The 12,790-nt window shown below is 46.4% G+C and overlaps 1 protein-coding gene across 1 annotated transcript in view; it reads right to left on the reverse strand.

Annotated features, from left to right (window-relative positions):
• The window catches only part of SLC23A2 (solute carrier family 23 (ascorbic acid transporter), member 2), a 26,173-nt gene that overhangs the window by 10,994 nt on the left and 2,389 nt on the right, over positions 1-12,790 (reverse strand). Inside the window, exons 3-7 of the mRNA XM_009074407.1 lie at positions 9,615-9,731; positions 8,340-8,497; positions 4,102-4,190; positions 2,741-2,811; positions 1,401-1,582 (exon numbers count right to left, since the gene is read on the reverse strand). Of these exons, the coding sequence (XP_009072655.1) occupies positions 1,401-1,582; positions 2,741-2,811; positions 4,102-4,190; positions 8,340-8,497; positions 9,615-9,731 (617 nt within the window). The remainder of the gene's footprint in view (positions 1-1,400; positions 1,583-2,740; positions 2,812-4,101; positions 4,191-8,339; positions 8,498-9,614; positions 9,732-12,790) is intronic.

The raw sequence follows: 12,790 nt of genomic DNA on the forward strand, positions 1-12,790 counted from the left end.
CTCACCCCTGATGGCACTCACAGAAATACACGTGCTCTCTGTGGTCACCAAGTGTCTCCTGGCCCCAGGGAAGCAGGTCAGCTCCACTGACAAAGGGACCACCACCACCACCAAGGGGATTTGCTTCCTGCTGCAGAGTAGGAAACAAGACATCATAACAGAAATACAAATTGCTCACTAATCTCTCTGGTGTTTGGCTAAATTATCTTTGTACCAAGCCAAAGGCTCCCGGACCAACTCCAGTTTTATGTGAAATGCTCTCCACACCTCACTTTCAGCTCTTGTCCTTCTTGCCTCAGCAAGGTCATGGAAGCATAGGATCATGGAATGGTTTGGGTTGAAAGGGACCTTAAAGATCACCCCATCCCACACTCTGCCACGGGCAGGGACACCTCCCACTGGGCATCCTGTGCCAGTGCCTTAACATCCTCACAGGGAGGAATTTCTTCTCAAAAACCATCTAACCTGCCCTCTGGCAGTGTGAAGCCATTCCCTCTTGTCTTCTCATCCCCCCCCCTGCCATGGGCAGGGACACCTTCCCCCAGCCCAGGTTGCTCCAAGCCCTGTCCAACTTGGCCTGGAACACTCCCAGGGATGGAGCAGCCACAGCTTGTCTGGGCAATGCTCTGAGCTGTTGCTGTCCTTATTCCCAAACTGCCAGCTGAGCCCCATTCACATTCCTGCACAAGGTGTTTCTCCACACTGGGAGCACTGCAATGCCACCTTTGGCAGCTGAGCTGACTCTGGCACTTCAAAACTCCTGCAGGACCCATTTTCACCTTTATACAACATCAAATCTTTGGAAAAACCCAAAGGACTGCAACAAGGAGGAAAGTACAGCTCCTGAACACGTCATTGGAATGAAAATTTAATAGGTTTATGGAAAGATCTGACTCAAATCTGTGTCTCTGTTGTTCTAAATTAAGATCAAGAGGATCTTTTCCTTTCTTCACACAGAACTGCAAGGAGACCAGATGTGGCACTTAGTGCCATGGTCTAGTAACCATGATAGGGTTGGACTTGATGATCTTTGAGGTATCTTCCAACCTGGTTGATTCTATGATTCAGGAAGGTTTGGTTCCTAGACTAACAAAATCCATTGCATTCCAGGAAAGATATAGCTTAGCCTCTCCATTGCTCTCCTGCTCTGCTAACAACAAACAAGAACACAAGTTAACAGAGGCTGAGCAGCATTGGAGATCCTTGTCCAGAGATATAAACACATAGGAACTCAACTAAATTTAGTTCCTTGCTTCATAATGAGCAGCACAGCAACAACTAAATTCCACCAGTCTTCACCAGCACGGGCAGATCATGAACCAGTCCCATGGGAATGAAGGATCCATGTGGTGGATCTAGCAAGGAGTGACTTGCCAGCTGTTTCCCCCAGGAGTACTCACAGCATGGCGATGCCCCAGTGCTTGCCAGCTCTCTCCCCAGCAGCCTGGAAGCCAGAGAGGCCGATGAGGGCCACGGTGGGGGTGATGGTCAGGGGGCCGATGTAGCGCAGCAGAGCTCCGGGCAGGCCGAGCAATCCGATCACCACCTCGATCAGGGATGACATGATGATGGCACCTTGGATCTGAACACACAACAACAGCACAGAGGCAGCTCAGTCACATCCTGCAAGCAAAGCCAAACAGTCTCTTTCTTTTGTTTTTTTTTTTTTTTTCTGCTCTGGATTACAAACTGCAGTTAAAAGAATTCAGTGACACAGAAGAACTCAGCACATTTTTCGGCATAAAACAGCTCATTATTCTTTTAAGTGACTTATTGCTTAAGCATAACACTTATGGTTTTTTTTTTTTTTTCTCCACAAAACTATGACACAGCAGACCAGTGGGCCAGTCTGGTAGCTGTGTGGAAAGCACATCACACTGTCAGACAGGAGACCTGGGGTCCAGGCTAACCTTTAAGCTCTCAGATCGAACCGGCAAGGGTTGGTGCGCCACGAGGTGATGCTCCTAGCTCCTAGGGGCAGAGTGTGTGCTGCATTGGTCACAAGTGCTCCTTAGAAGCTGGATTAGAGCAGCGTTGTGGTCTCAGGAGACTGTCAGCCCTCTTGGCTGCAGGGCTCTTGGCAGGATGTAGCTATGGTTTGAACATGGGGAAGAGAGAGGGGTTGTTTTTAATTAAGAAAAAGTTGGCAGCCCAAAGCAACGGGATGGGAGATAAATTCCATGACACACGCCTGAATTTGGACTACTCTAGCTACCACTCTAGCCTGAGGCCTGGGCACAACCCTCGTCCTGGGCCCTGCAGAGCACGGCGACGTTCCGACTGCAGTGCTGCCAGTGGGGAAGGGCTTTGGGGCATTTCAGCAAGTCTCTTGGGAGAATCAACATCTTATCACAAGAGCCTCCAACTTAAAGACCCTTGGGGCTGAACCAGATTTGCTAACTGCATCCACCTTCCACGGGGCAGCCCACTGCACAGGGACAGCAGGCAGGACTGAACTGTGCCAGGAGGACGAGTCAAAGTTACGAGAAGAGTATTGAGCTCACTCGAGCATGTCACTGCACATCTTTTGAAATGTAACTAACTCCTTGTATTTGCTGTCCAGCAACGAACAGGTTAGAAAGGATGAAGACTTATATGAAATGAGCAAAGGGATATATTCAGATGGAAATCGCAGTGGAAGAAGAAATTACCAACTTAAAAGACAAGAACACACAGATGTTGGGTGAGAAACTTAACTGGAGTTGGACAGAGCGACAGCTAAAGGTTATTCCCACATTACCTCTCGGATCCTGGGGTACCAGATGTGCTCAGTGTGGAGCAGCTCTGTTGTTCCATTTGTAACTGTTATGTCTTACAAAAGGGAGAGAAGAAAAAACACAGGTATTTATTCCTCAGCCATCACTGCACACAAAACAAACCTCTCCTCACGCTGTGCCTGACAAACCTTTGCTTCACACCAGCAAATCTCCCTCGATGCTGTGTCTGACAAATGAGCCTCAATTTACACAGGGAACAAGCTCTGCAGTGCTCCAAATGGAGGAACAACAGGCTCACATTCCCCAAGAGCCAATCACTCATTTCACCCTCGGCAGCAAAGTGGAAAAAAAAATCATAACTTCCAGAATGAGAGGTCAATTAGGGTTTCCTTTCCCCTTCCAATAAGTGGATGAATGGTGAGTTTCTCAACTGCACCCTAGGAATCACACACTCCAAGGCTTGTTGTTCCACCAATTTAGGTCACTCACTGAATGAACTGACCCGTGGTGACAACCCCAACTGGCATCTTTGGAAGGTGAAAAGGTTCAAGAGGAAGATGCAGCAAAGCTCTTTCTGAAAGGCTGGAGAGGTGTAACAAATTGCTTTGCCATCCAGGGTTATCAGACAGCATTTTCCTTCCACAAGGTGTGTTATTAGCTACTGGCACACTCTGAATGTGAACCAACCAAACATGTAATATAAATTATTACATACATTTACAATATAAATATAAATTAAGCTGGCAGAGAATCAAGAGGAGCCCAGGGAGGAACTGCCCCATGCTGCTGCCTCCCCCTGCCCACAGCCTTGACCCTGCAGACCACAAACTGCCAGAGCTGTTTCCACTTCAGTTTCTACCCTGATTTAAAGCCAAATCCCACCCAGCTTTCCTGCAGTTTCCCTCTAAATTTAAGACCTTTCAGGATGATGACGTTAGCAAAGGAAAAGTTAACGTGAACATCCAAATCTTGTCAAAACCTGTCAGGTATGACTTAAACAGGGAAAAATCCTGGTCTGGAGGTGATGCTGAACATTATTGCTCAAAACTTCCTCCTACTCAGCTCAACAGGACTCGATTGGACTTGCTGTTTCCAAATGCTGAGGAGGAACATTAATGGAATCTTTCTGCCTTTCTCTTCATCAACAAACTGTTTTATGCTCCTGATAGATTTTTTTCTGGCCATAATTTCTTACAGTAAATAATCCCCAGAAACAGAATTCCACAAGAGCATTTTAACAGTCTTTTTCTAAGGCACAAAATTGAACTTTTCCACATTCCCTGCCCATGGCTTCCAGTTTCTGCTCCAGAAGGTGTGGCAGTTACACTCTGTGTGCTCTGGGCCATTGATCACTTCAACCTGAACAAGCATAAATGACAATTACCTGTATTATTACATTTCCACTTCTCCAGAGAGAGAATTGCTCTGGCAGGTGCTAAGAATGCAAAAGCACTGGCTTGGAACAGGGGCAACCTGGTGGAAAGGGAAAGGAGAGATGCTGACATTGGTACCGAGGCAGGACATCGACTGCAGTTAGGTGGTTACTCAGCCTCAAACCACCCTTTAGTGAGAGTGATCAAACGTGAAAGGTGAGAATTTCTTCCCAAAAAAAAAACCCAGGCAGAGAAAGGCTAAGACTCCACAAGTCAGAGAGCCAACAGAAGACACTGCTTGCCCAAGGGAACAGGTAAGGAGAGCAGCACACAGGTACCAGGCACTGCTGGCAGCTTTGACTCAGCAGCACAGGGACACAGATGTGAGCATCAGCTGAACATGCAGCTCTTCCCACCCCACCCCATGGACAAAGCTCTTGGATGGAGCTCTGTGCACACTCAGTCCCTTCCCTCTGCACAACTCCACACACAGTCACTCCTACACTCATCCCTAAGTGCATGTGCAAACAGCTGTTGGGTTGATAAGAGCAGATAAGATGTACCAGGTGGTTACCACAAATACATACAAACACTGCAAGAATTTCAAGATGACATTCTTAGCATTGGTGTTTACACTTCCCAAAAGGCTTAAGATCTCAGGAGCATCTCTCAGCACCACGAACCCACTGCAGCTTGCGTAACGACACATCCAGATGTTACTTAACTGCAGACAAGATGCACTTTGAACTGTTCTATAAATACTGACATTAATGGAATTGCAATCCCATTCCCTTTCCCTGCAGATCCCAACTGGAACACATGGAACAGGTAATTGCTCATGGACTGCACTGTTTATGGCTGTTTTACAGCCACAATGAAGCTCCTTGATGCCAGGGCAAACACCAGCACAGGAAAAAGAACTGTAGCAGATTCAGATAAGGATCAGAAAAGGCATAAAGAAGGAAAAATATGGGGAAAAAAACATTATCCAGGCTGAACACAAAAAAAAAAGCAAACCAAAAGCATGTTACTAACAGTGGTACAGGTCACAGGTAGGAATCTGGAGCAGCTCAACCACCACTGGGAAGGAGTTTGGACCATGGGCAACCTAAAACCTTCCAAAAGTGCTGAAACCTGCATCAGAAACTCAGATTTCATAAACCACAGGAGCCACCTGGGCACAGCTGACTGGCATGCAACTCCCTTGGGAGATTCTCCAAGCCTGATCTCCGGGAAGACACGGTTGGGAGCTCCAAGTGAATGATTCACCTCATTTTTCCAGGTTCATTAAGCAAGCTGAGCAAGCTGGTGCCCATGGCAAGACATGCAATGCCCATGACAAGCTGTTACTCCTCTGTCCCACCTACACAGCCCTCTGCACCCCCAGGGACTCTGAACACACACTGCAAACACATTCCCTAGTGATGGAGTCAGGTGCACAGGGACTTGGGCCCAGGCTGTGCTGCACCACACCAAATATGCTGCACACACATGGAATGAGCAGCTCTCAGCTTGTCCTGCTTAGCTACCTGCTCAGGTTAGCCTGGGATAGTGACCAGGCTCAAAATATTGGGATTTTTCCCCCTCTGAAGAAGAGAAAAAAAAAAAAAAGAGTATTTCTAATATTTTTACAAGTTTTTTTTAAAACTTCTTACTCCAAATCAGCCAAGTAAGATCTGTCTCTTTCTGGACAGACAGTTGCAGTTGGGAATGTGACTTCTGGATGTTAATCCAGGCATTTATTGCCAGCCAAAGTACCAAGGGCTTAAAGTACTAAAGCTTAGGAGTGGGATATCATTTTAATTTCATGTCTAAATTAGCGAGTTGCTTGCTCATCTTTGGCAGCAGCTCCCGGGGAGACAGAGCATTCCACACCGTTAGAGGCACTGGGAAGTGTCTCATCACCTTCACTTGCCACTCAGAGGTGGGAGAGCTCAGGGCACAGTGATGGGCACAGCAACAGCCCCGAAACACTGAGCTGGATTAGAGCTGTGCTGATTATCTAAGCCACACTAATTACCCTGAAGCCCTGCCAAGGCTTCTGGCTTACTGCAGAACCTAATGAATAGCTGGAATTCCTCAGGCTAGTCTGGGTACCAAACTGACCACAACTCCACCTCAGAATGGAGCTAAATCCATCCTTAAGGCCCTTTAAACCATGGAATTTGACCTTTTGAAACCAGAGTGGCTTTATTTGCTGAAATACTTCACCGTGGACAGACTTTCCAACTAACACTTCAAGATCTCATTTAGAGGCTGTTGCTGCTCTATCCCATTCCCAGCCTTACATAAACCCAGGATCACATGGGAAGGAGTTATAAAACATCCAAGCGTGGAAATTTTTGCCTTAAATACAAGTTCAGTTATTTTAAGAGCCAAACAAGTATATAAAAAAAGGTAACTACAGTGCAAGGGGGAGTCCCTGGGAAGGGAAAAATCCCTGTAGGATGGAGGATAGGGGTGGGATTACACAGAGGGAAGAGAATTCCAGTGTGATGGGACCATCATTTTGGTCCCTTTCCTTCTGACAGAGCCCCAAACCACTCCATAGTAAGCAATAAAGAATCAGGATTAGTTAGGGGAGAAAACCATGACAAACTTTAGTTCTGTGAAGAGATAAAGTCTCAGGAAGCAGGAAAATGAGCTCCTTCTGAGCTCATCTCCATCCATAGCTCTGCACTTCCAACAGAACTGGAAGGTTTTACACCTCCATAAATCTCAGGAGGAGACACTCAAAGCTGAACAGTAAAACCTTATCATCCAGTTCCTGCCTAGGTCATCAAAACCCTCCATTTCCTAAATGAAAGACAAATTGAAGATGGGGAAAAAAACACATCACTCCCATTGGAAGGAGGTTCAAATCACCAGGGGGAACAATTCTGCTCCTTCCAGATGAGGTACTTGAGGATTTATGTTACAGCACAGAGAGCCAATGGGGCTGAAATGATGATTATTAACTCTGGGGAGTCTTGACTAAAAGAAAATACATCAGGGATAGAAAATTATCTCCAATTTCAATAGTTTTCACTGTGCTGCTTTGTTATCAGAATGAACTTTTCAGACAAAACAGAGGAGGGATCTCCTAAGAGAAAAGAGGTTTTTTTCCAAAGGAAAAAGACCAAGAGCTAATTGAAGTTAACTAAAATAGCAACCAAAGATTACATTGGAACACCTGCAATATCTGGAAGATGCTGAGCTGAAAAGCTGATCTCTCACAGACTCCTGCACCCTCCTGAGACTCCTCTGCCACCCAAAGATCCTGTTTCTTAGCTAAGCCTTCACAAACGTGGGAGGTGTTGAGCCATTTTCCATGGGAAAGCAACATTTCAGCTCACTGTCCTGAAGCTGAACTGAAGGACCCAAGAACCAGGTGCCCATATGAGGGAATCCTCTCAAAACCTGCCCTTTTCTGCTGGTTTTCCTTAGCACTCTTGGTTTATTCAAGGAGATGCAGAAGTGACTCCACAGGTGTCAGCTATTCCCAAATTTAAGTCACCACACCAAACATCTCTGCAGGGATCACTGTGGAACACACAAGATTTAGCTGCATGTTAACAAAGCAACATCCTGTCCTTGCCAACAGCAGATTTCTGCAAGTATTTGCTAACTGGGCTCTTGTTTCATCCTGAGCAGAGCAAAGGAGAGGGAGAGACACCCCTGAAGGCTTCACCTTTGTGTGTGTCTTCCCAACTTCAGGAGTTATCATTACCTGCAACTCAGAGCAACTAACAATTAAAGCCTAATTATCTGCTGTATTGGCAGGTAACAGTGACTCAGTTCAGAGAATAACAAGTTACCCTCAGTACTTTTTCCTACCTTTGCAATTTGTCAATCCCTCTAACAAGATTGAGAATACAATTTGTTGTAGGACTAAATCACAACCAGCTCAATATTGGCAAGAACCTAATATCCTTTAGGAAACTAATAAAAACACTCAAATGAGTTCCTCTTCACCAAGGTGTATGAACTTTTCCTTTCCCCAGAAACACTTCTCTGCTCTTGTGGGTTTCCCTCCTCCTTCGCCCCTCTCCTTGCTCTGTTTTCTTACCCTTGAAATGCCTTCTCTGATTTCAGATCCACCTTTTTTTGGCAGCAGCTTTCCAAAACCTCTCCCAAGCTGCTCTGTATTTGACCTGCTATCTTGTGTTTCATCCTTTGAAAACAGACCACCTCCCTCTTGGATCTTAGCCTGCACCCAACAGATGTCTGATCACCATCTCAACAACTGGACTCAAGTCCCACAGCTCACCTGCACCCAAAGGTTGTTTGCAACAAGGTGGTGATGCCCACACAGAAGAAGATGGTCCCAATCAACTGGCTGGTGGCCCACTGGTCAAAGCCCACACACATGGCATCAGCAAGCAGGAAGGGCACGGCGATGGTGCCACTGAAACACGTCAGGTAATGCTGTGGAGACACCAAAAGGTTGTCAGTGCTGCAAGGAAATTCATTTATCACCATCTTTGCTTTGGCACTGGCTATCTTTGCTTCTGAACCTCCACCAAAGCTCTCACTTGCTGGTGAAATATCTTCCTCCCATGTCGAGCTGTCCCTTGGGAATCATCCCTGTTTCTGTAGGATATTTCAACAGCTCTGGGGCTGCTGCTCTTGAGGAGGAGGTATCTGGGTAACTGTGCTCAAAACAGCCTGGAGCTCAGAGGAGCAGATAAACACCTCCATTCACTGGCAGCTGTGTGAAAACCCATTCACTCACAACCCAAACCCACAGACCAGGATGCAAACAAACTCCCAAGGACCAAAACTGGGCACTCCTTCATTCTTTCTCAACCCAAAGACATTCAGCAAAACAAACAAACAAATCCACCATACTCAAGGAGGCAAGTAAAAATAGAAGTGCTCCGGAACTGCCTGTCCTTGAGGAAAGGCAGAAATAAAAGGATGCTCTGGAATGTATTTGTTTGGAGATCTCAACAGACTTTATATAGATATGAAGGGATTCTCAGCATTCCTGTGGGACAGATGTTGTTTCCACTGGAGAAAGGAAGGAGGTGAAATGAGCTGTTGTGCCCCACACAAGTGAGTGGCTGAGCTGGGGGGAGGGCCCAGCTCCCAGTACAGCTCCACTCACTCCAGGGAGCACAGAATTTGCCTGCCCTGACTCCCTAGCAAGGTCCCAGGGTGATGCTCTCAGAACTGAAACAACTCCAGTCTCAGCTTCAATATTCACAATGACAGACTAAACCATTATCTCCCTCCACCTTTAATTCCAGAGGTGCCAAAAGCCTCTCCTGAAGCTCAACACTTTCCATTTGCTCACTAACTTGTGTTGGAGGACTAAACAGCTAAGTGAAGCTCACAAACACATAAGCAGAACACTAATAGAGACCATTATCCACACCATGTGTGATCAGCTACAGAATAAACCATCTTAACACCTCTTTCAAACTGATCAGAGCGAGGAAGAATAAAACCACCACGTACACAAACGCAATGAACTCGACAGAAAACACTCAACAAGCTTTAAAAGTTACAGAGGAAGAACTCCACCTGTTTTGAAACTTACCTGTAACCCCAGAAATATGCAGAGGTACCAAGGAGGAACATCTTCAATGGTGTAAATCATGTCAGTTCTCTGGGCATCCAGGCTGCCACTGCTGTCCAGTGTCTCGGCCAAGGAGCTCTGCTCGGGTGGGAGGGCAGGGTAGGACAGGGGGCAAGACACAGAGGACAACAGCAAATTACTACCACAGCTGACCAAAGTGAATGGGAACCATCAGGCAATTCCCAGACACTCCCATTCAATGCTCATGGGTGACATTTTCCAAGCCTTTCACCTCTGAGGATGAGCTCAGCTCCAACTCCCCAACACATTCCTCTCTGTCTGCCATTCCCTGCTTATTTACACTGACACACAACTGCTGGGTCATGATACAACGGATCTGGCAGCCAAAAGGGGCCCAAAAATGGGATTAGCATGGCAGGACTGATTACTTTTAAAATGGAAAAAAACTAGGGAAGAAGTGGAACTAAGCAGAAGAGCCAAGAGTGGCTGTTTCCAGAGCAGAATAGCTCTAACCTTATGTAAGAGACCCAAAAAGTTTCCTCATCAAGGCAATTACTTCCCTGCTTTAATTCTCACTCAATTTCATCTTGGTTAGCCTTTTTAGCCAAAGGATTTATTGGTTTTGCTTCCATCCCACACTCAGTGCTAATTGTTGTAACTGACACAACTCAGGCCAACTTGGATCAGTCCAGCAGATTTCCTCAGGGAATTTACACTCCCCCAGGAACCCAGTGGGACCACACTCTGGTCCACCACGTGCCCCAGTTCACAAGGAGCCAACAGACAACTGGGCACACACATTCACACATCAACCTCCCTGCAGGTTTCCCATCAAAACAACGTCCAGCTCCACCATTTCCTCTTCACAGCTAAGTTCAACAACTTCCTTCTAACTCTCTGGTTTGGAAATTCCTGAGAACAAAAATATAATGCTCTGAAGTCTCAATAGCAACAACAAAAGCAGGAGGAAGTATCAGGTTTTATCGTTTCAGATCAACTAGCCAAAAATGACCTTGTGTAACTCCTGTTCTGCCCCAATCCACACTGGGACACAACCTGAGCACGTGAAGTCACCTCACACATGGACTGGGAGCTCTGCCAGACTCGTGACTGTCTCCAATGGTCTTTACTTCTCCAAAAATCCCAACACATCCACGGATTATGCTTAGGCAATCTCCATTTGGGTATCACCTTCAAGGTCAGAAAAGCCAAACTCAGCTATGGCACTTCCCTCTCATCTCAGCTTTCTGTTGGGAAAGCAAATACCACTGGGATAACTCCAGTTCCAAGAGTTTAAATGACCACAACACTGTGGAAAGGTTGAGGGTATTTGGAAAAGCAAAATACATAAACACTGACTGCAGAAAGCTCTTTTAAACCATGCTAAGCACTGAGTAATCTGCTCACCAGGGAACAGCTCCCAAACAGAGGAGTAAGGGAAAGTGTTTGCTCCCCACCCAACTCCTCTGGCCACTTTGCAGCACTGATCACATGTTTTCATTGACTGAAATGAAATGAAATGACCTGATTCCCTGAAAATAACGAACGAAAAAAATCAAGGATTTCAATTACAGAATCATTTGGGTTGGAAAAGACCTCCAAGATCATCAAGCCCAAGCGTTAACCCATCACCACCATGTCCATCACTAAGCCATGTCCTAAAATGCCACATCCACAGGTGTTTTGAACACTTCCAGGGATGGTGACTCCACCACTGCCCTGGGCAGCTGTGCCAATGCTTGACAACCCTTTCCATGAAGAAATTCCCCCAATATCCAACCTGAACCTCCCCTGGCACAGCGTGAGGCTGTTTCCCCTTGTCCTATCCATTGCTCCCTGGGAGCAGAGCCTGACCCCATCTGGCTGCACCTCCTGCCAGGGAGTTGGAGAGAGCAAAAGAACTTGGGAAAAAGATAAGGAAACCCTCATGGCAATCAAACTATGTATAGATCCAAGGCAGGGCAAGAGGTAGCTGACCCAAAGCCAAGCAGAAGGAGGAAGACTCAACAGCCAACAGAGTACTGAACAAAGAGCAGGACACTTATCACACTAGAGGTTTCTTCAAAGAACTTTGTCAGGAAAGCATATGTTTACTCAGAGAAAGTCGTGTGAAAATTTCGTGGTCATAAACCAGCTCTGCTAACCTTTCCCAGAGAGACTCTACAAACACACCCACATAAAGAAAACACACGTGTGTGTGTCTGCCTCATCCCTCCCCTCGCTGCACCACAGGCTCCACCTGAGAACTTTGCTCACCAGCAACACTGTTTATTCAACATTTTGACTAAGAGGTCATCAGACACTTTCAGAGAGGCTGAGGTCATGAAGGAACAGCAGCAATGGTTGCAACATCTGCTCGTGAGGTAGGAACAGAGAAGGATCAGCAGAAATTAACTGTTTGCTTCATGAATCCTGTGAGTGTTGGCTTGCTGGAGCCTTTTCCACATGCCCTTCCATTCCCTCCTATCCTACCCCCCTCTTGGGCCAGCAGAAAGCAGAAGTGATGCTCTGTTTACACCAGGAAGACTATGGCACATGCAGCAAGTTCATTAGTCCTTTTAGAGCTTTTCACTTGAGATTACATCAGTCCTCAATTAGCCTGCAAAGAACAAAACCAGCACCAGGCCTAGAAACCAAGGAGCTGGTCCATGGCACAGAGAAAGGTCTTTGGGTACAGGATTGACCAACTGAGCTTTTCTTTGGAGAGTGAAGGTTACACACCTTTTAACATAAGGATTGCAAACTTCAAGGCAAAATTGTCACAGCAATGTCTGTCCTACATATCAAAATGGTCAGATAAAAAACTGAACAGGATATTCCTCATTCCTTCCACAAGCCAGACTTAGCTCTCACCTCAATCAAACCTGAGCCCTGAGGAGCTGGAGAGCCCAGGTGAGGCCTGGCTACCCCAGTAACTCACTGGGTAGTCACTGGTAGGCATCTCCAGCATGTGCCAGCTGGTTTAATGCTGCCTCGGGGCTGGTGCTTGCCAACTGTGCCACAGGGAACTGCTGGGAATGAACTGCACCTTCCTGGAGGAGATACTGATCACAGACTAATCCTTTTAATTATTTGTAGCTGGCCAGAGGTGGAACATGCTGTGCTTTATTTTTTTCATTTTTCTGGTAAGTGTAAACAGGGGGAATGAGGCAGTGGTGAGACACTGGCACAGGTTG

The sequence above is a fragment of the Acanthisitta chloris genome, unplaced genomic scaffold, assembly GCF_000695815.1.
Source record: "Acanthisitta chloris isolate BGI_N310 unplaced genomic scaffold, ASM69581v1 scaffold12115, whole genome shotgun sequence".
Taxonomy (NCBI): Eukaryota; Metazoa; Chordata; class Aves; order Passeriformes; family Acanthisittidae; genus Acanthisitta; species Acanthisitta chloris.